General features: G+C 38.0%; 2 protein-coding genes across 7 annotated transcripts; both read left to right on the top strand.

Annotated features, from left to right (window-relative positions):
- The first annotated feature begins 376 nt into the window (after nt 1-376).
- LOC127413683 (golgin subfamily A member 6-like protein 7) lies at nt 377-9,103 on the top strand. 4 transcript variants are annotated; one of them, XM_051651122.1, is made up of 3 exons: nt 377-634; nt 6,560-7,084; nt 7,386-9,103. In XM_051651122.1, exons 1-3 carry the CDS (start codon nt 412-414, stop codon nt 7,763-7,765), a joined length of 1,128 nt encoding a protein of 375 aa, XP_051507082.1. In that variant the 5' UTR covers nt 377-411; the 3' UTR covers nt 7,766-9,103. The 4 variants fall into 4 exon arrangements, with proteins under 4 accessions (XP_051507082.1, XP_051507007.1, XP_051507164.1 ...); XM_051651047.1 differs by having other exon boundaries at nt 6,554-7,084; nt 7,386-9,102; XM_051651204.1 differs by lacking the exon at nt 377-634 and adding an exon at nt 2,467-2,892.
- Nucleotides 9,104-13,644: 4,541 nt separating this feature from the next.
- On the top strand, nt 13,645-22,756 carry LOC127412597 (inactive serine/threonine-protein kinase VRK3-like). 3 transcript variants are annotated; one of them, XM_051649117.1, is made up of 16 exons: nt 13,645-14,010; nt 14,532-14,645; nt 14,740-14,841; nt 15,345-15,446; nt 15,555-15,653; nt 15,756-15,890; nt 16,104-16,159; nt 16,234-16,300; nt 19,406-19,487; nt 20,267-20,369; nt 20,487-20,579; nt 20,668-20,800; nt 20,904-21,024; nt 21,439-21,497; nt 21,630-21,766; nt 22,391-22,756. In XM_051649117.1, the coding sequence occupies exons 1-16, from the start codon at nt 13,845-13,847 to the stop codon at nt 22,400-22,402; spliced, it is 1,581 nt and encodes a 526-aa protein (XP_051505077.1). In that variant the 5' UTR covers nt 13,645-13,844; the 3' UTR covers nt 22,403-22,756. The 3 variants fall into 3 exon arrangements, with proteins under 3 accessions (XP_051505077.1, XP_051505154.1, XP_051505237.1); XM_051649194.1 differs by having other exon boundaries at nt 13,646-14,010; nt 14,535-14,645; XM_051649277.1 differs by lacking the exons at nt 14,532-14,645; nt 14,740-14,841 and having other exon boundaries at nt 13,646-14,010.
- Nucleotides 22,757-22,810: the final 54 nt, after the last annotated feature.

A 22,810-nucleotide genomic window follows, 5' to 3' on the forward strand; every position in this document is an offset into this window, starting at 1 on the left:
ACTGATTTATTTCCTAAGCCGGACACACTAGATATCAGTTATTGTAATATACCTATTGTGACTTAGAGCCTGACGTCCAATTTGTTGGACCCATTTTAGTTTTGATAAGCTGCACAAAGTTTCTTGAATTATATTTTTATTGCAGAATGCATCTGTGCACTGTTTAAGCGTGAGTTACAGGTTGGTGTATTTTTCATTTTGTTTAATAATAAATATTTACCTAATTTTATTTTTGTAATATGGTTTTGACACTGATACAATGTGCAAAAAAATAAAAATAAAATACCTGTGAATAAATTGCATGTTTTTTAAACCTGCTGGTCGGCAAACGGTACAGGCAGCGCCTATCCTAAAGGGGGCGGTCAAATAGTGCCATCAGTCATTCAGCATTCAAAGCCTTGTCGTTCGAAAATGGCGGCACGAAAGCGAAGTATAGTCTGGTCGTTTTTCCAAGCTGAGGATGACAGGAGAGTATTATGTCTTCTCTGTATGAAGACGGTTTTGTATTTTGGTCACACGACGAACATGCTTCGCCATTTACGAACAAAACACCCATCTGATTTTTCTTCCTTGGACAAAAGGAAACCCGCGACAGATGCAGCATCCAAGCGAAACGACAGCGGCTGTGTGGAAGGTATGAAGGGTTAAATCATGTTCTGGTGTCAAACATCGTGCACACTTCTGAAACAGACTCTTATATGCTTATTGGAAGACTGGCTTGTTGGGGAACTTAAAAGCTACATCCTTTAATGTTAAATAATTCGGAGTATATTTTCCGTATTCTGGCCTACTTTGCACGTGATTTTTTTCTTGTTAGATCTGAGTCTAGGAGCTAATGCCGTTTTTTATTTTTTAAGATCCTTCACAAAAGCGGCTGTTGTGATTGTGCGATTCAGGGTCGTCGACTCTGAAAGAAACGGTTCATTTTACAGAGTCTTTTCGGATCGTGATAACAATAACGTCAGGGCTGTAGATCGATGTCGCAAAGCCGCCATGTTGTTATGAAACGATCGTATGTTACACCGCCCACTGTTTGAACGCTTTTACGCGTATTTCAGGGGATACCCTATCACTATTTGGCTGTTTTCACCAACTCGAGTCAATTCGATTCGACTGGGCTTGTTCAGTCGAATGAACGAATCTTTTGAGTCGTCTCGCTGATTTGGATCAGGAAAACACGGTGCTCTCAGCCCCCGCCCATCGAGATAAACGAGGGGGAAATCCGCCAAATGGGAACGAAACCTTTCGTTTTAACGTAATCGTATCACGCACTGGTCATTTATATGGTAAATTAGTCGTTTTTATGAAAGCTGGAGTGAATAGTATTTGAGGCGAATATGTCACGTGATGTGCGATTGGGCACATCCCGGTATGGATGCCGTTTAACAAAAAAAAAAAAAAAAACAACTACTATTTGTACCAAGCAGACCTCCTCCGCCTTTATTTGAATTTATATATAATTAAAACTGATAATAAAGAGAGAAAAACATAAGTGCAGTTACATGAATTTAAAAAGCTTTAGAAGTTTCGCAGTTTTCACAAGTCTAAGGTTTCAATGTAAACCTTAAAGGGACAGTTCACCATTCACTCACCCTCATGCCGTCCCAGATAAGTGTGACTTACTTTCTTCTTCTGAACACAAACAATGATTTTTAGAAAAAAAATATTTCAGCACTGTAGGTTCATACAATGCAAGTAAATGGTGGCCAGAACTTTGAAGCTCCAAAAAGCAAATAAAGGCAGCCTAAAAGTAATCTATTGCTGTTATTATCAACCTTTTTGACTCCAAGGCCCCCCACTGACCAAGACAACATTCAAAGCCCCCATTTAAAAAAAAAAAAAAAATAGTTGTTTAAGGGAGTTGTTGAATTAAAATAGAGTTTACATGTTATATCTAGATTTTTAGCCCTTTTTTTTTTTTTTTTTTTTTTAGAATTTTAAATGTAGTGTAGCAAATTCCTCTTGAGGCCCTCTTGGAAGTGGGCTGAGGCCCCCTAGCGGGTCCCGGACCCCTTATCTATATCCAGTGGTTAAATCCATATTTTCAGAAGTGATATGATAAGTGTGTAGTTAAAAGTTCAATATTTAAGCAGTTTTTTTGTTTCACTATAAATTCTCCTCTCTGCCCAGGCCAGTAGATGGCGATATGCATAAATAATGCAAATTGCCAAAAACAGAAGAATGTGAAAGTGGAGATTTATAGTAAAAAAGGACTCAAGTATTGTTCAGTTTCTCACCTACACTTTTCATAACGCTCCTGAAGACTTGGAATACTCTATTGGAGTCGTCTGAACTACTTTTATGCTGCCTTTATGTGCTTTTTGGAGCATTGACATTTTGTTACCCATTCACTTGCACTGAATGGACCAATAGCACTGAGATACTGTTCTAAAAATCTTTATTTGTGTTCAGCAGAAGAAAGAAAGTCATACACATCTGGGATGGCATGAGGGTGAGTAAATGATGAGAGAATTTCCATTTTTGGGTGAACTATCCCTTTAAGATCAGTATTAAAAAATGTAATATGCTGAGGCCTTTTCTGTCTCAGCAGGTCATTAGTTGAAACCAAGTTTTTTTCTGTTATTTGGCTAGGTACCCTACGTAGTGTGATCTGGTTGTATACTGCAAGTTTTTGTGAATTTATAACACGAATAATGTCTGTTTATAGTTAATAGCAGCCCAAGTTTTAATATAAAACACAATAAATGACAATATTTGAATAATCTGAACCCCTGAAAGTTATCATGCGCTTTTCCACTGCAGGAACTTTTCCTCGATACTGGCCATTTTTAAAAGACCGGTTAGTAAGCTTCGCTAAAACTGAAATGGATAGATGGACAGATGCTGCTGTGCAGGCTCTGCTGAGTATTTATGGAGAAGAAGAAATTCAACGTGAGTTTGAAACATCGACCAGAACAGACATGAGAAGGTGTACAAAAAATAATCTGACTGTCTCGTCAAGTTAGGCTTTGATGACCTCAACATTATACAATGTAGATTTAAAAAAAAAAAAAAAAATGTTTAAACTGGACTACAAGAAAATAAGTATATAACATCATTTATATTCCATGCTTATCGTGTATATCGTTTGTACATTGTATACTGTATATTTCGCTGTATATTATAAGTCCAAGATGACACAAACAAAAAGTTACTGAGTGCACCTTTAAGGCCTTCTCTTCTTCTGTTGTTTTCCTTCTCCTCTGCATCTGAGTGCATCTTGTCAAAATTAAGTTTTGGTACAATAAAACAGGACATTGGAAGAACACGATCTATAATGGAGACTTCCATTGTTTTTGTTATGAAGTGAGTCAGCTCTGCTGTTGTTGTTGCGTGTTGTCAGGTGTCACTGAGTGCGTTTACATGGACACGAGAAAGCAGCATATTGAGAGTGCTGCGTTCCTGTTTACATGTACTGTATAAGCAGCGTACTCTTAACTAGTGTATACATGCGGCTTGGTGAGAAGGCAGCGTTCTCCATAGCAACATAATATCCCCGCAACACTTGTGTAAATAACAAACACGGCATCTGAGAAAGACTTTGCTATTTTACTCTCTGTTGCTTCTCTTTATTTACATATATTCCACAGTTGTTGCTGTGCTTGTTTCCTTAACTTTCTGTTGCGACCTGCAGTGGAATTGCGCAGCAATAGTGGGGTTTTCTCTATTACGTAAAACACCGGTATTCCCCCAATGTTCGAGCGCTTAGGTAAGGGACAGTCGATAATTTACACTGCTGTTTATAAATGAGTATAGTTTATTGAGTATGTTCTTTCCCTACTGTACACCCGGAAATGTTTAAGTCTTTCTGCTTGGTTTACTTTTTCGGCTCCATCCGATGTGTTACCCCGGTCTGTTCACGCACATGCGCACAATTCAAAAACCTGTGAGAACGTTGCTTATGTGTTTACATGGCCAGGTTAGCTTTGTTCTCCGGCAGAAATGTAGGTGTGTTAACCCGCTTTCTCTTAATCCCTTAAGTGGCGTAAGGAAACCCGTGTTCTCGTTTACATGCCGTTTCAGAACGCCGCTTTCTGCAAAAACCCTGAAATCGTTTTCTTAAGTGCTTGTAAACGGGGTCATTGTTATAACAGCGTCACATGTCAAATCTTAATTAAATACATTTTTAATGAAAAATCAACGTACAGCTTTTAACAGAATAGGTGTAGTCTAGGGATTGGCATTATCGAGTAGTTGAGTACACTAACCCATAAAAAAAAAAACATACTTAAAATGTATATTTAATTTTATTCACAAACATTACCAAGAATGGATACAGAATAAGCGAGCATTGACAAACTTTGCATTTCTTTGGGGGGGTATGAAATGAACAATATGCATACATTTTGTTCTCATTAGATGTAATTACAACTATCTTTGCATTAATGACTCAGTTGTAACTGTGAGATTTGTTGAGAGATTCAGAAGGAAAGTACAGTTTAATTCAGCATTGCTGAAATGTGCAAAGGAAAATCAATGCGTGATATTCGGGTAGTATTTTTAATAGTCGATTACTCGTGCACATCCCTAGTGTAGTCACAAAACAAACTGATTTTTTAGGTACTAGTTCCACAATTGTGTAGAAAAACAACTGTTTGTCAGGTTGACTTCCCAGTTGAAAAGAAGACGTAGATTATGTAATATTCAATAAATCTTAGAAGGAAATGTGTATTTTTTTTATTCTCCTGAGACCACACATTTTCTTCCAAATGATTGTGTATTTCTGTTTTTCTTTAACTTTGCAGAACTAGTCTAAAACATTTATTTGTTGCCAAAAACCATCTTGTAGCACTTAGTAATTCAGGGGCCGGTTGCATAAAACTAAAAGTTAGTTTTGGTCTTAACTTTTTCAGTCAGTCACATAAAAATTTGAGGCGCCTTTACACAGCAGAGGTAAGCCTGCTCTGATGCTGCTTAAATTCTGTGTAAATGAAATGCAGCATCAGAGCAGCCTTAAATTTTGTTGTTGTTATGATAGAGCTTATATTTCATAATTTTATATTTAAAATAGGGATGTTAATGATTAATCGAAAATCGATTAATAGTTGTTAATAATTAGATCGATCAAGCTTATCGGTCGTCGATTAATAAATTTCAGGACAAATGTGCAGTAATCATGACAGCAGACATTGATAAGGCTGTCTATAGTCACCCACTGCTAGAGAGCGCTTGAACATTATCCAGTTCATAGAAGAAGCCACAGCCACAAAGGTCAGTGAAATGAAGCGGGATCAATGTAAACAATGTTGGAGCATTTCTCTATAAATGAACATTAATCTTTTCTGCGCACACCATAATAGTGTGTTAAAGTACAACATGACAACAAGCACTGTTGATCTCCTTGATTCATCCCAACCTACCATTACGTCAGCGATCACCAGGAAAGCACGAAGGTACATTCAGCTGACATCTCACCATCACCAAAGAAGCGGTAGCCTATGTTATGTACTGTTTACGCAGCGTGTTATTATTTTACTTCATTTCTATTAAAAAAATAAGTCCAAAGATGTGAAATATCCCACGATCCACAAGCTTTAATGAACTCAAATATGTATACAAATTATAGCTATAGCTTAAATATTTTGAGATAGAAGTTACTACTAACAGTATCTCATTAACAGTAATTAAACATAGCCTAATGTATTTAAATACACTGAACTAAGAATATTTTAAGAGGAAAATGCCAATACTTGCATTTCTTAAGTGTATTCATTTAAATTATATTTAAACAGTGGGCTACATGCACATATCATTTGGAGTCCTCCACGTGCATTTTGCGATATTAACGATTAATCGATTTATTGATTGTTAATTTCCACATCGATCGATTATGAAATGTCTGAAAATTGACATCCCTGGCTAATTTAATATGTTAACCTCATGACATTATTCATGCAGATATTATTGCTATGTAAATTCATTTTTGCATGCTCTGAGCAGCATTAAACGATCTGTGTAAATGCACCGAAATGCCACTTTAGATGCAGCTTCTGTGCCACCTTTGCAGTGTAAAGATGGCTTTAGATGGTCTACCTTTGTTTACATTCCATGTTGTTTCTATGGCGTCTTTAGCTAGTCAGACTGATTGTTAGACAAAGTCTTAAAAGGGTTAGTTCACCCAAAAATAAAAATTCTCTCATCATTTACTCATCCTCCTGGCATCCCAGATGTGTTTGACTTTCTTTCTTCTGCAAAACACAAATCAAGATTGTTCAACTCTGTAGGTCCTCACAATGCAAGTGAATGGGTGCCAAAATTTTGAAGCTCCAAAATCCACTTAAAGGGAGCATAAAAGTAATCCATATTGCTCCAGTAGAAAAATCCATGTGTTCAGACACGATATGAAAGGTGTGGGTGAGAAACAAAACAGTATTTTAGTCGGTTTTTTCCATAAATTCTCCTCACCTTTTGTGTTCCACCAAATAAATTAATATGGGTTTTTAGTGGCATTAGGGGGAGCAAATAAAGTCAATTTAAATTTTTTGGTTGAACTATTCCTTTTCAGTGAAAAAAAACATCTCATCTATTTATTTCTCCTTTTCTCTGTGCCAAGTTACAGTGTTGATGGACGAGCAGCAGGTAGAGGTGGGGTCTGTTGGAGAAGATGGTGACATGGATGGTGCCATCAGAGGGATCCTCCGTGCTGCAGCAGGGGAAGGGGCTACTGAAGGGGAGGGCCCTGAAGATGAAGGAGAGGGGCCTGTTGATGGAGGCAACGGGAAAGACGCCCAAGAGGATGATTCCTCGCAAATTGCGACTGGTGTTCGCAAGTGGAGCTCAGTGTGGGTGCACTATCGGAAGCTTGACCAGGAGTCGAAAGCCATGTGCTTGCTGTGCACGGAGAAGATCCAGCACCAGAGCAGTACAAGTAACCTAATCAGACATCTACAGCACAGGCATCCCACTGAGTTTGCACAGCTTGAGGTTCACCCACAAAAGCGGCCAAGCAAACGGAAATCTACAGATCCAGTCCACCGCCCCCCTTCTCCCACATTATCTAGCGGTACCCCAGCCAGGTCTCTCTTTGTGTCACCAAAGCGTGATGTCCGTGCACCCAGCAGTACCATCTTAGACAAATATCCAGGTATACTTTTCTTTAACGTACATGTTTACATTTTGTGTTAAAATTATGTTTCTTTGAGCGTAGACTCAATAGCATAGTAATCAAGTGATTACTTACTTTGCTTCACTGCTTGAAATAGTTAAGGCAAAAAGATTGAACCCATTGTTAGTTTTGAGATTTGTACCTCTATACAAATTTTAAGCATTTCTGCAAGTTCTTCAGTCTGTATGGTACATCAGTTATTTTGTTTCTGTGCCTATATTACAAGGTTTAATTAAGGCTTTCAGTTCATTACACAAGTTATATAATCCTTTTCCATTAGGTACTAAGTGGTCTGAAGGGTTGCGTTTATTGGAGCGAGAACGGGAGCTGACAGAGGCGTTAAGGCGTGTCCAGCAGGAGGAGGGGCGGAGCATTCAGCTGCAGCGGGAGTTACTGCAGCAGTTCCGTGAAATGGATGCTGAGCGCCGGGTACTTCAAAATCAGAAAAGTGAACAAGAGCAGGAACATGCAAGACTACGGAAGGAAAAGGAAGAACTTCAGGAGGAGAAGAATGAACTCCAGAGGGAAAGAGAGGAAATGCAGAAGGAGAGGGAGGAGTTTCAGAGGGAGAAGGAGGAGCTGGAGAAGCAGAAACAGGAACTGGATTCCTGGAAAAATTCCCATGGACAAGGACAAACCTCTGGATTTTACAATTGTTGAGACACCACAGTATATCCATGTCTCAAGGAAACAAGATTTCCTTTTTAAGGAAACTGTTCTTTCTTTACCTTTTTTGTTTTAAGCAGATTGATGTAGATTGGGGTAATGGGATTGTGGGAGTGGAGGTCATGGCAGGGAAGTTGTATTTTGATTAGCAGAATGAAAGTGTACCTAACCCTCTTGGATTTTCAACACATGCATGCAAATTATAGATTACCTACTGGTAAATTACAGGTTTGCCATGAGAAGGCCTTTAATGTTAAATAACTAGAAAACAGTCTTAAAATCTATCCACATACTGTATTTATGAGTGTTAACCCAAACAAGGTTCATTGTTCCAAAATGGACTAGTGTGTGAATGTATTAACATGTTTTTGTACATTTCTCCACAGGGAATAAAAAGAAAAACATTCAGTAAGTCATTTTCTACAGTCATTTGGGCAATGAACCTAGTTATTCCTGACTAGAATTAAACAAACTGCACAAACACCTCGTCACTGTGTTATCACATAACTTTGAATTCACAAATATAGTAAACATCAAGGTTGCAGAGAGAATATGCGTGAAGAGAAATGTCCTTGTTTAAGAAGTTTTACCCCTAAAGGAATGAACTGTAATTTTGAAACATTTGTATAAAATCAAGACCACTCACATGAGATGATGACTCATATCAGTAACCTCATAAAAGCTGTTTTAATATGCATGGAGAGGATCCCCTCATGAGGGCTGCCATGTTAGGATCACATGACCAGCAGAATACTACTTGCAACCACCCTGTTATTGGACACTTTCACTCACGAATTAAGTTAAAGGTGCACTTCAGTAACTTTTGTCTTTGTGTCATCTTGGAGTTACACTGACACCTAGCGGCTTGGATGCAGCATCTTTTAAAATCAGCAGTTTTCAGTTTCAGATGACATTGTAGAAATTTAGGGTGCGTTCTATTCTGAAATGATCATTCCCATGCCATGTTCCCTTGGAAGACTTCATCATCCACTGTGAAAGATTTGAAATGCTAAAAGGTTTGGGTTTTAATGGAAATTCTGTTTTAAGCAATCTTACAGCATGACTATCATGATTGTTCTCCCTTCAAAGTGCCCTTCAGAGGGTGATTTATGCCGTTTGGAACGCAGTCTCTGCATTCACAGTCAGCCATGATTACTTTAATCAATGAGTGAAAGTGTCAAATAAGCCCATTGTTCAAAGGTGCCTCAGTTTGTTCCTGGCAGGCAGTAGATGCCCTAATCCTAACCATATGGAGTAGGGATGCACTGATGAGTCATGTTCGTTACTGTCAAGCTCCATTGTCATAAAATAACCATTAAAACAATTAAAGTAGTTCATATGACTCGTGCGTATTATTCAAAGACACTCGAAGACGTGTGATAGCTCTGCGAGTCACAAAAGGCTGTGTTTAATAAGTAAATATATAATTATTGAATGGAGCTGCTCTGTTTATACACACCCGCGGCTATATTTAGCCTTCTCAGCGGTGCACAATATTTGAGCACTACTCACGAACAGATGCGCAATAGTTTGGTTCACTTATCATATGCATTTTTTTTTTACTAGAATTTGAATAAGTTAATTAACCTACTTGCCTACAAACAGACACATACAGGACTTCCTGGAGAGTTCAGAATGTCAAAATAAAAGCGTGAGGGTTTAAAAGTTAAAGGTGTCACACAGAGACACACGTAGGCAGAGATATGAACTCAGTAGCAGGGTTTATTGAACAGATGACTGAAACAGTGATGTAAACATTGTAAAGTAATCCAGTTGAGCAGAGTGGCAAACAGCAGGTGAGTAATATCCAGACAGCGTATAGACAGGATGAACAGATAACTCACAACAGTCTTGCGGGCAATAACGAAGACACAAGTATGTCTGACATAGTAGAAATGTCTGGAGTCTCAGAGATACTACCGATGAGAACAAACGAAGAGTGTGTGTCAAAGCAGGGTATATATGCAGTCCTCGATTAGCCACTAATGATATGCAGGTGTGTGTATTCAGAACTCAGGGGAGAGTGAGAGCAGTGAGGAAGAAAGAGAAAGAGAGACCAGTGGATCCGTGACAAAAGGTGTACGATTGAGATATATTTCTATTATAATACATTATTATCATTTGTTTACAAATTATAATAATATTTAAGTTGAATGGGTTCCAAAAAAATAACTGTGAATGAAAAGTAAACTGATATCTTACAACTAAATTGAACAAAAAGGAGATCTGAATCCTTAAAAGTCCAGATACAAGTTGAAAAAAAATGGCTAAAAATAAATAAAATAAAAAATAAATTTTTTCTTAATAAGCTATACATCTGTATTGAAATAATGTGTAGTTAGAGGTTTGTGTTTCTTTGCATATAAAAGAGCACACCCAATTAGTTCCACACAATAATGTAAAGATATTCTAAACTGATTATGCAAAAAAAAAAAAAAAAAAAAAAAGCAACACTGGTATCGGATCGTATCGGCCGATACTGAGATTTCCAATATCGGATCGGAAGAGAAAAAGTGGTATCGCTGCATCCCTAATATGGAGCCTGTAAGGCTTTGCGCCCTGCCAGGAACAACGTATGTCACCTTTCATCCATCGCGGTCAAATACAGGATGGTTACTGAGATTAAATTAGTATACAGGTGGTCATGTGATTCTAACATGGCAGCCCCCATGTGCGGACTCTCTCCACGTACAATAAAACAGCTTTTATAAGGTTACTGATATGACGGGAGTCTTCATTTTATTGTGAGTGCTCATAATTTCCTACATATACAGTTGTGCTCAAAAGTTTGCATACCCTGGCAGAAATTGTGGAATTTTGGCATTGATTTTGAAAATATGACTGATCATGCAAAAAAAATTATTTAAGGATAGTGATCATATGAAGCCATTTATCATCACATAGTTGTTTGGCTCCTTTTAAATCATAATGGTAACAGAAATCACCCAAATGGCCCTGATCAAAAGTTTACATACCCTTGAATGTTTGGCCTTGTTACAGACACACAAGGTGACACACACAGGTTTAAATGGCAATTAAAGGTTAATTTCCCACACCTGTGGCTTTCTAAATTGCAATTAGTGTCTGTGTATAAATAGTCAGTGAGTTTGTTAGCTCTCACATGGATGCACTGAGCAGGCTAGATACTGAGCCATGGGGAGCAGAAAAGAACTGTCAAAAGACCTGCGTAACAAGGTAATGGAACTTTATAAAGATGGAAAAGGATATAAAAAGATATCCAAAGCCTTGAAACTGCCAGTCAGTACTGTTCAATCAATTATTAAGAAGTGGAAAATTCGGGGATCTCTTGATACCAAGCCAAGGTTAGGTAGACCAAGAAAGATTTCAGCCACAACTGCCAGAAGAATTGTTCGGGATACAAAGAAAAACCCACAGGTAACCTCAGGAGAAATACAGGCTGCTCTGGAAAAAGACGGTGTGGTTGTTTCAAGGAGCACAATACGACGATACTTGAAAAAATGAGCTGCTTGGTCGAGTTGCCAGAAAGAAGCCTTTACTGCACCAATGCCACAAAAAAGCCCGGTTACAATATGCCCGACAACACCTTGACATGCCTCACAGCTTCTGGCACACTGTAATTTGGAGTGACGAGACCAAAATAGAGCTTAATGGTCACAACCATAAGCGCTATGTTTGGAGAGGGGTCAACAAGGCCTATAGTGAAAAGAATACCATCTCCACTGTGAAGCATGGTGGTGGCTCACTGATGTTTTGGGGCTGTGTGAGCTCTAAAGGCACGGGGAATCTTGTGAAAATTGATGGCAAGATGAATGCAGCATGTTATCAGAAAATACTGGCAGACAATTTGCATTCTTCTGCACGAAAGTTGCGCATGGGGCGCTCTTGGACTGTCCAGCACGACAGTGACCCTAAGCACAAGGCCAAGTTGACCCTCCAGTGGTTACAGCAGAAAAAGTTGAAGGTTCTGGAGTGGCCATCACAGTCTCCTGACCTTAATATCATCAAGCCACTCTGGGGAGATTCATGCAAGACGACCAGAGACTTTGCATGACCTGGAGGCATTTTGCCAAGACGAATGGGCAGCTATACCACCTGCAAGAATTTGGGGCCTCATAGACAACTATTACAAAAGACTGCATGCTGTCATTGATGCTAAAGGGGGCAATACACAGTATTAAGAACTAAGGGTATGCAGACTTTTGAACAGGGGTAATTTAATTTTTTTCTTTGTTGCCATGTTTTGTTTTATGATTGTGCAATTCTGTTATAACCTACAGTTGAATATGAATCCCATAAGAAATAAAAGAAATGTGTTTTGCCTGCTCACTCATGTTTTCTTTAAAAATGGTTCATATATTACCAATTCTCCAAGGGTATGCAAACTTTTGAGCACAACTGTTTTGCAAAATTGCAGTTCATGTCTTTAGGAGTTACATTTTTTTAATGAGGAAAAATTACTGAGTGCACCTTTATTATTGCTGACTGAGTATTGAATTTCTACAATGGCATTGGTAACTGAAAACTATTGTGTTTGAATGTTACTGCATCCGCACCAAAAGGTGTCCAAGTTTAAGTCCAAGATGGCATAAATGCATGCACCTTGCATTTTGGCTGTAAACTAAAGTACATTGTGTAGAAACCTTTTCTAAGTCTTATCTGACATGTCTAATGGCATAGCATTTTTCACCCCAGCTCGGTACATTTGTTAATTTGAATTTACAAAAGTGTAGGGTTCGGTGTAATCTGATTACTAGGCCAAAAAGTAGTGTAACAAATTAAAAATTCTAGTAATCAGATTTGTTACTGACTTTCAATTAAGTTAATTACTTTTAAGTATATTACTTGGGTTACACATTTCAAAAATAGTATTATTTATATAAAATTTGAAACATGTTCTTATGTATGTCTTTTTGTGTTTCTGGGACAGCTGAAGGTGAGAAAGGTGTGTTGCTGAGGGTATGACTTCTGTGCGACAATGAACAAGGAGGAAATATAATCTAGACATAATTTGAATACGTTGAGCAAAAAAAAAAAAAAAAAAAAATGTAAAAAATTAACGCAACTAAAGAAATTAGCCCTGTGAAATGGAAAACAATTTGAAGGATTAGTTCACCCAAAAATTTAAATTATCTCATCATTTACTCACCCTCATGCCATCCCAGATGTGTATGACTTCCTTCTGCAGAACGCAAATTATGATTTTTTAAGATTTTTGAATTTTGAAGCTCTAAAATCCACATAAGGGCAACATAAAAGTAATCCATATGACTCCAGTGATTAAATCCATGTCTTCAGAAGAGATATGATAGGTGTGGGTGAGAAACAGATCAATATTTAAGTCCTTTTGCCTTCACTTTCTCTTGTTTGGTGATTCATATTCTTCATGCATATCGCCACCTACTAGGCAGGGAAGAGAATTTATGATAAAAAAATTAAAAAAACTTAAATATTGATCTTTTTCTCACTCACACTTATCATATCGTGTTTGAACACATGGATTTATCCACTGAAGTCTTATGGATTACTTTTATGCTGCTTTTATGTCCTTTTTGAGCTTCAAAGTTCTGGCCACCATTCACTTGCATTGAAAGAACCAACAGAGCTGAGATATTCTTCTAAAAATCTTCAATTATGTTCTGCAGAAGAAAGAAAGTCATACACATCTAGGATGGCATGAGGGTGAGTAAATGAGGAGAGAATTTTCATTTTTGGGTGAACTAACCCTTTAAATGTGTAAAAATCCTAAGTGAACAAGCTAAGCGACTGTGGCAAGGGGAACAAAAATCATTTATAACAATTACAGTTTGCACTGCCTTTTAATTATTTACATTAATTGATGTACAAGTTATTGTTTCCTGTAATGCCCTCTTTTTTTGTAGAGAAGGGAGCTGATTGCTGATTTTTGGTCCCTGCCCCGTGCCGTAATACGTAAGGCTCTAAGATCACGTGATTTGTGAGAGTCACTCAACATAACAAACAGGTTGTACCTGCAGTCAAAACACGTGGAAATATCTCCATTAGAGTCTCTGTCTGACAGGTGATCTACTGCACATCTTACTGGGAGACCCACGAGGTCTAAGTCGCCGTCAGAATGTTGAATTTCTGTCCGCAGTGTGGCACAAAGGTGCAGCCTGGTTTCAAGTTTTGTCCATCTTGTGGGGATAAACTCCCGACAAACGATCCAACAGAACCTGAAACTTCACAACCTCCCGAACCGCTTCAAAACTCTGTACTTCGGCCTGCGAGCGGTAGAGGAGGTAAATACAGGTTCCTGTTTAACCTTATTTCACTTGCATTTATCCAAAATGTGCCATATACTGTTGATTTTACATGGAAGAGCTGGTCAAAGAAATATATAACAGCCAACAAAACAAAAGTACAAAAGATTATATTAAAACACAAAAACAGTTAAATGCATATGTAAAATACCCATATGACTGTCAAACTCTTGTTGATCATGACGTATAGTAACATTATTCAAATGTTTTAGCAGATAATTTGCTTGCTGGTTTTGTAGCTACACTGATAAGATAACACTATATTGCTGAAGTGGTTCGAGGAGGGCAGTTCAGGTTAATTGAGGGCAAGGATTGCTTGCTTATTTTTATAGTTATTGTAAATACAATAACGTCTGTTTTTACTGGCCTAAGTAAGTAATTAGGGCAGAGGTGTTTAAGATGCATAAAATGTGAGAATCTAAAGTGTGACCGAGCCTCTTTTTTAACCTTAATGCTTCTTTTAGAATTCAGAAGGCTACAAAATATGTTTTATATCCAAGTAGACACTTCTGATGACTCCTCCCCCTCTGCACTGATTCGCCCACCTTTGCGTACATCTCGGCGAAAGACCTTGAGTGGCATAGGCACACCCACAGAAACTGTTGAATCTACAGGTGTGTATGAGGGCATTGTGTGGTTTCATAGTAGAGACAAAAGCTTTGTAAACCTGCTAGAACCTGTGTGAAAAAAACTCTTGTTTTCTTTCAGATAAGAAGTCTTTAACATCTTCTCAAAAGAGAAAGGCATCCCCCCAGGTTAAAGAGGAGGAAGTGTCAAAGAGAACATCTTCAGTTATAACTCAAACCCCAGGTTAGACACACTACTGTAAACTGTGAAACACAGGACATTATCTTTACATTAGGAGTGGCTTGTTTTATTATAGCCACATGCAGGGTCATTTCTAGCTATAAGCGGTATAAGCAGGCGCTTACGGCCCCCAAGCCACCAGGGGGCCCCGCAAAGTAAGGTCGTTTTTTATTTTTTATTATTTTTATTTTTTTTATATATGCTAAAAGCTGCATTTAATACTCAGACATCTGTTATGGCTCAATTAGACAGGTATATACCCCTTGTGGGGGTTTGCGGAGGGCCTCCAAGTAGGATTTCGCTTAGGGCACCCATATGCTCAGAAGCAGCCTTGGCCATATGCAGTAGAGCATATTTTCCTACTTTTTCACACAGGAAATGACAAAAATTGGCATTATTGGTGGCGTTATTATAAACAGGCTATGTATTCTTCTAAATGCAAAATCAACAGTGTTTTAAGGGTGTGCGCTGGAAGATTTGTGTGAAAGCCTTCTGTTTTATTGCAGATAAGAAGTCTTTGACATCTCCTCGAAAAGGAAAAGGATCCCCTCTGGTTAAAGAACAAGAGGCGGCAAATCAAAAGTCTTCAGTTACACTTCAAACTCCAGGTTCACATAGTAAATTGCAAAAATAACCACATTTACAAATCTGCTACATTCAAAATCAATAGTTGTAAGGATGCACATTGGTATATTTTGTGTGCTGCTTTATTTTAGATAAGAAGTCTTTGACATCGCCTCGAAAACATAAAGCTTCCCCCCAGGTTAAGGATGAGGAGGCAAAGCAAACATCTTCCGTTCTGTTGAAAAGCCCAGGTAAGATGCACTGTATAGAGAAAAACTGCCCAAAAAGTGATTAGGTCAGGTTTCTTTCTTGTGTTTCATACTAAATGTAGCATGCTATCATGTGGTTTTTAGCTAAGGGCAAATCCAAGAAGCGGGTGTGTGCTGTTGAGCCTGTCCAGGAAGGCACAGTGGTTTGTGACCAGTCAAGCAAAAAGTGGAAGCTGGTTGAACTTCTGTGGCAAACAGAAATAGACCTTACTTATGCAGGTAAGCCATTTGAATATCAAATGCCACTGCATGCAACTAATTAATGTTATGTATTAATGGAATGTGGGTGAATCCATTTCCCATCCATTTTTTTTGGGAGTGGTGGGATAAGCATTCTTCCTAAGATTTTGAAAACAAAGATAACAGTAATGCAATAATTGAACTCCCAGTGCCTTATAAATCTGCACATTTTTTGTCTCAATTCTAACCTAGTGTGCCAGGCAAATCAGCACTCAGACTCAAATGTATGCAAGCACATCTTGAGACTGGTATGTGTCATTTTCACATAACATAGTGAATTTATATAAGCATGTTTCTGATGTTTACGGCTCTTCTTCCTCAGGGTGCTAAAGAAGGACAACTGTTCAATGAGCAGAATTTCCATCTGAGAGCAGCAAAACCTGATGCAGGTTAGTCATTTTACCATTTAAATGGGGGATATACTTTAACAGACCCAGTTTGGATATGGGCCCATTTCCAAAGTTTCCTCTTTGTTATGCACTTATAATCTGCTTTTGCTCTCAGGCAGACAGAAAGGTGCAGATTGCAGTTTAAAAAAACATGTCAAGTCATTTTTATTTGTATACCGCTTTTCACAAGACACATCATTTCAAAGCAGCTTTAACAGAAAATGAAACTGGAATATCTATAAAGTCTTAGTCATCATTGTGTAGTTTGATAAAATATGATTGTAAAATGTGTATAAAAATAAGTAAATAATAATTGTACAATGCTAATTCAGAAAAAGTTGGAACAGTATGAAAGTATGAAAAATGCTAATAAAAACAAAAATTTGTAATTTGTAAATTATATTCACCCTTTGCTATATTGAAAGCACTACAACTAAACATTATATGATGTTTTACCTTGTGAATTTAATTGTTTGTACAGTAATTTCAAATCAGATGATTGCAACACACTCCAAAAAAGTTGAGAAGGGCAATGACAACAACAATTTGACGAGTTAAAATAACAAGGCGATGTGAAACAGGAGATGTTAAACAGGTGAGGCAATTGTGTCATATAAGGAGCCTCCAAAAATAGTCTAGTCCTTCAAGAGCAAGGATCATTCGAGACTTGTCAATTTGCCAACAGATGTTTCAGCAAATAATCCAGCACTTTGAGAACAATGTTCCCCAAAGACAAATTGGAAGGATTTTTGCCATTTCACCCTCTACATTGCACAATATTATTAAAAGATTCAATGAATCTGGTCAAATCTCAGTGAGTAAAGGGCAAGACAAAAAAACACTTCTGAATGCACGTGATCTCTGATTCCTCAGACATCACTGTCTTAAAAAACATAATTTATCTGTAATGGATATCATGAACATGGGCTTGGGATAACTTTAGTAAACCTTTGTTAGTCAACACCACTCGCCGCTGCATCCACAGATGCAAGTTAAGACTTAACTATGCAAAGCAGAAGCCCTTCATCTACACTGTCCAGAAGCGCTGATGACTTCTCTGGGCTCAGTCTCATCTTAGATGGAAAGTAGAACAGTGGAACGGTGTTTTTTGGTCTGAAGATTCAACATTTCAAATAGTTTTTGAAAAACACAGCTGTCGTGTTATCTGGGTCAAAGAGGAAAAGGACCATCCAAGCTGTTATCAGCGTCAGGTCCAAAAGCCAGTGTCTGTATGTGCCAGAGGTGTGTCAGTGCCCATGGCATGGGTAACTCACACATCTGTGAGAACACCATGAATGCAGAAAGATATGATACAATTTTGGTGCAGCATATACTGCCTTCCAGCACCGTCTTTTCCAGGGACATCCCTGCATTTTCCAGCCGGACAACTTCAAACCACATACTGGCCGAATAAGCAGAGAGTGTGGGAGCTAGATTGGCCGGCCTGCAGTCCTGACCATCTCCAATTGAGAATGTGTGGCGCATTATGAAGCGCACAATACAGCAACGAAGACCCCATACAATTGTGCAGCTAAAGACCTGCATAATGGATGAAAGGGGGAAAATTCCGCTTTTTAAATTTAACAAACTTGTGTCTTCAGTGCCCAAATGCTTAAGTGTTTTTAGAAGAAATGGTGATGTTTCACAGTGGTAAACACTCGACTGTCCCAACTTTTTTGGAGCGTGTTGCAATCAACTGATTTGAAATTACATTTAAAAAAAAAAAAAAAAAAAAAATGAAATTCACAGGTTAAAACATCATATAATGTTTAGTTGTAGTGTTTTCAATATAGCAAAGGGTGATTATAATTTACAAATCACTCATTTTTGTTTTAATTAGCATTTTTCATACTGTCCCAACTTTTTTAGTATTGGGGTTGTATTTAGAACCCCTGTGAGCAAGCCGAAGGCGACTGTGGCAAGGAACACAAAACTCCATAAGATGTTGGTTAATGGAGAAAAATAACCTTGGGAGAAACCAGGCTCACTGTGGGGGCCAGTTCCCCTCTAGCTAAACAACATAAATATAATGCCAATATTAGTTATCTATATGCAGTGCAGGTCATGGTTTAAAATGAGTAAACTAGTGGGGCCTGGGTAGCTCAGTGGTAAAATACGCTGGCTACCACCCCTGGAGATCGCTAGTTCGAATCCCAGGGCATGCTGAGTGACTCCAGCCAGGTCTCCTAAGCAACCAAATTGGCCCAGTTGCTAGGGAGGGTAGAGTCACATGGGGTAACCTCCTCGTGGTCGCTATAATGTGGTTTGTTCTCGGTGGGGCGCATGGTGAATTGAGCGTGGTTGCCGCGGTGGATGGCGTGAAGCCTCCACACGCGCTATGTCTCCGTGGCAACGCGTTCAACAAGCCACGTGATAAGATGCGCGGGTTGACTGCCTCAGACGCGGAGGCAACTGGGATTCGTCCTCCGCCACCCGGACTAAGGCGAATCACTACGCCACCACGAGGACTTAGAGCGCATTGGGAATTGGGCATTCCAAATTGGGAGAAAAAGGGGAAAAATCCCCCAAAAAAAAAAATGAGTAAACTAGTAAGTGTTAAGGGCCGGTGTTTAAACAGATTTTGTATGAACTGTAAGATGTAATGACTAATGTCTTCCTGGATTAACTGCAGAAAAATTAGCGTTAGATGAACGGACAGTGTTTTTAGCTGCAGTCCATCCTCATGTACTGTACATTGATTTTCATTATGAACCTGAAGCTGTGAGAAAACAGCAACTGGAACAGTGCAGAGATTTCAAGTTCATAGCAGCAACAAATGGAACTTCAAAACATACAGAAGTCCACAGGGGCCATGTGTTATTATATATATATATGTGTATAATGTATAAAACGATTAAGTGCATAAACATACTGTATAAAATGTACTTTAAAACGAGGGGGCTTACTAAAATGTGTCATATAGCCCAATAAAGAAACAAACTGTTCCTTTGTAAAGAATGACTCTGTGAACACTGCACAGGTTGGTACATGGGGTGTTTCAGCTCTGGTAACGAAGGGTCTGTCCAAAATATATGTTGCTCAGCCAGAACAAAATTTAAGGGAACATAGCTCCTTAACAAAATGCATGTTTTTCTGTGTCAATAGTGGAAAAATGGTTGAAATTACACAAAATGGACTTTCTTGGGATCCCATCCTGTGTGGGATTTGGACTTCATGAATCATACAGGTGTGTGAATTTGTATTCATCTCTTCCCAACTTTTAGATAAAAATGATATTATCCATAGTGACCTACAGTGAATTAATTGCAAGGACATTAACCCTGATGAAGTGCTCAAGAGCACAATGGTTATCAGGCTCATGTCATTCACAACTGTTTGTAGAAAATGCCCACAAAAATCAAATCCAGGGGAAAAATATTGCCCCATATTGTAAAAGTTATTTCTGACACTGCTCTTGATACAACATCTGTATTAGTGATAGACCGATATATCGGTCAGGCCGATTCATTTTCTGATATTTGTCCTTTTTAAGAGTCGGTATCGGCTGGTAACCGTGTTCACTTGGCCGATAAAAAGTGTTAACTCCCTTGTGACGGATCTAACATCTACCAATAGATTTGTTAATGAATAGAAAACAATTTCTGTTTTCAAGTTGTGTTTTCTTCAAGATAAAGCGAATTTGAGAAAATTAATTTGTGTTCGTTTCACTTTTAAAAAAAATGTGTGTACAGGTAAATCTTTGCTGTTGTTATTTGTTTTATATAGATCAGCATTTATATCGGCCATCCTGCTCACTAAGATATCAGTTTTGGCATCAGCCATTGAAAAATCCATGTCGGTCAACCACTAATAAGTATCGAAATTATTAATACTTCCAAGATCGATCCGCCCATCCCTGCTCAAGAAATAACCCTGGGTAAAAATGTGAAAATTAAGCTTTGTGTCTGAAAGAAAATCAGGTCATTATTGAACATTGTGAGTCTTACAATATACACTTCCATGTAGGTTTTTAGTTTTTCCAAGCATGGGTGAAACTCTACAGTCAGTCATGGAGGAAGGGACTGGTTCTCTGTCTGAGAAAGCTGTTCTCCAGCTGGCACTGCGACTAGTGAGTTTGTAATTTATAGACTTTACTCTTAGATGTTTTGCAATTTCCCTAGTGATACTGACAGTGAGAAGGCTGTAAATTGTGCTTCTTGTATAAGTGTGTTTGTATGTGTTGCAGCTGGATTCACTTGAATTCATCCACGAGAAGGAGTACGCACATGCAGACATACATGCAGGAAACATCTACATAAACGCTGACAGTCACTCAGAGGTCAGTAAACATGCCCCTGATGAACTGAACATAAGTCTGCTTTACTTATTCAACTATAAGTATTCAGGTTTGTGTTTGTGTCTTTTAGGTTTTCTTATCTGGCTTTGGGCACGCATTTAGGTTTTGCCCAGGTGGAAATCATGTGGAGTACCGGCAGTGTAGCCGCACTGCTGACCAGGGTAACATCAACTTCATCAGCCTGGATTCTCACAAGGGGGCTGGTAAGTTTTTCCTACAGACTTCAGTCATTACATTATTTACATGATCAATTTAAGAGAGCAAAATTAGTGTGTGTGTGTGTGTGTGTGTTTGTTTGTTTTGTAGGTCCTTCTCGTCGGAGTGACCTGCAATCCCTAGGTTACTGCATGCTGTCTTGGATGACGGGCACTCTACCCTGGAGTCACCTCACTCACACAAGCTCTACTATTGCTACAGAAAAGGAGAGGTAACTAACCAAAACCACAAACATAACAGGCTTATATTTGCTTGGAAATGATTTGGTGTACTGGTTGGAAACCGGAAAGTTTCTGGTTTGATTCCTGTGAAGAATGAGCCATAAGCAATGGCACAATGCGATTGGGCAAAGCACTTCAGGTTTTTTTTTCCCGGTGGTCTGTCCTTATAATAAGTTTACTGTAGCTCCCTTTGGATAAAAGCATCTGCTTAATGCCTACTTGACTTACAGTAATTTGCTCTACATGCCTTTATGGTCATAAAGAAATACCACTACTGAATGTTTTAATGTATGAAAACGCTGCACAGAGACCGTTAATTATGTGTCTAAGTTTTCAAAGAAATAATGTACAGGAAAACTGCATTTGTTTTATTTTTTATTTGAGTTGAATGTGTTGTTCTACAGGTATATTTCTGATATCGCTGGACTTGTGAGTTTCTGTTCTAAAAAGAAGAAAGATTCAAGTGAGCATTCATGTTTTTATGCTGCATATATTTACACTGATTTACAGCAACACTGAAGATATGCTTTATGTTTTTATTAATTATTGTGTGTAAGTGTGGTAAAGTAGACTGTGGTATTTCTGTGTAATTTAGGTGCATTACTAGATTACTTGTCTAATGTGATGACCCTGCAGTACACTGAGAAGCCAAATTACTCCCTTCTGAAAGCTGGGCTTCATAAGAGCTTGCTGAAGATGGGCGGGAGTCTGGAGGAACCATTGGATCTGCAGGTAACACTCATTCCAAATTATATACAGTACATAGAAGGGTGAATCTCACAAAACCACTCAAGAAAATGTCCTGGTCCTATTTTACTTCAACATCAAAAGAAACAAACAAGAAATTATATTTTGCATATAGAAACTAAAGCCTATTTTTTTGGGCTAGTAAATTTTATTTTTTTTACATTGTGACATTATTTTCATGAGTGTTATACACATTTTACCCCCCAATTTTCATTACCACAGTCAGGATAACAGATGGTCATTATGATACTCTCAAAAATTATTAATTAAATTGTTCACATTTATACCTCCATAGTAATACTCCCTTGCTACTGCCTTTCATTTTCACTGATTTTAGTTAAAAAAAAAAAAAAAAACAGCATATTTTTTACTGTAATAGAAAATCGTAAAACGTCCGGACGTGTTGCTGTAATTAGAATTGGGGGGTAAAATATGCTGTCCTGGAGATGATGTCATAATACAAAAAATCTTAATGGTCCTAAATGGAGGCATCATTACCTTGATGCAAAAAACATTATCTTGACAGTTTTTGTGAGAATCATCCACAAATATTCCTATTTATTGTCTGAATATTAATCTCAGTCTGTCTTGGCTTTTCTTTATTCACAGGTGAAACCATAATGGGAAGAGTAAACAAACATTTGAATGTAACTGCATTTAGCAGATGTTTAAGGGAGATTTTATGTTTTTAATAGCAACTTTTATTGCTGTTTTACAATGATATTTTAATGCAGACTTTGCCGGTTTCATTTCACTTAGTGGCGTATATGTGCCGCATACTCTCATAGGTTCATTTTAATTGCTGTGATTTGTTTTTACTTGGAAATAAAAAAAAAAAAACAATTAAAAAATTTGAGTTGCAAGTGTAACCTTGTTGCTTTTTTTTTTTTTTTTTTTATCATTCATGTACATTTTGAATGTTTTAAGTTTTTTTTGTTGCAGATTTAGGAAATAAAATGTTGATGTTATAAAGGGGATTGTGTATATTATTTCTCTGGTTTCCATAAAATGCATGGTATTTTTCTAATA

Source organism: Myxocyprinus asiaticus, chromosome 1 (genome assembly GCF_019703515.2).
Source record: "Myxocyprinus asiaticus isolate MX2 ecotype Aquarium Trade chromosome 1, UBuf_Myxa_2, whole genome shotgun sequence".
Classification (NCBI taxonomy): domain Eukaryota; kingdom Metazoa; phylum Chordata; class Actinopteri; order Cypriniformes; family Catostomidae; genus Myxocyprinus; species Myxocyprinus asiaticus.

Coding starts and splice junctions, on each gene's coding strand:
- LOC127413683 (XM_051651047.1), top strand. CDS start 412: ATGGCGGCACGAAAGCGAAGTATAGTCTGGTCGTTTTTCCAAGCTGAG. Junction 635..6,553: donor CGACAGCGGCTGTGTGGAAG/GTATGAAGGGTT, acceptor CTCTGTGCCAAG/TTACAGTGTTGATGGACGAG. Junction 7,085..7,385: donor CATCTTAGACAAATATCCAG/GTATACTTTTCT, acceptor CTTTTCCATTAG/GTACTAAGTGGTCTGAAGGG.
- LOC127412597 (XM_051649117.1), top strand. CDS start 13,845: ATGTTGAATTTCTGTCCGCAGTGTGGCACAAAGGTGCAGCCTGGTTTC. Junction 15,447..15,554: donor AGTTACACTTCAAACTCCAG/GTTCACATAGTA, acceptor GCTTTATTTTAG/ATAAGAAGTCTTTGACATCG. Junction 20,370..20,486: donor TCCAGCTGGCACTGCGACTA/GTGAGTTTGTAA, acceptor TATGTGTTGCAG/CTGGATTCACTTGAATTCAT.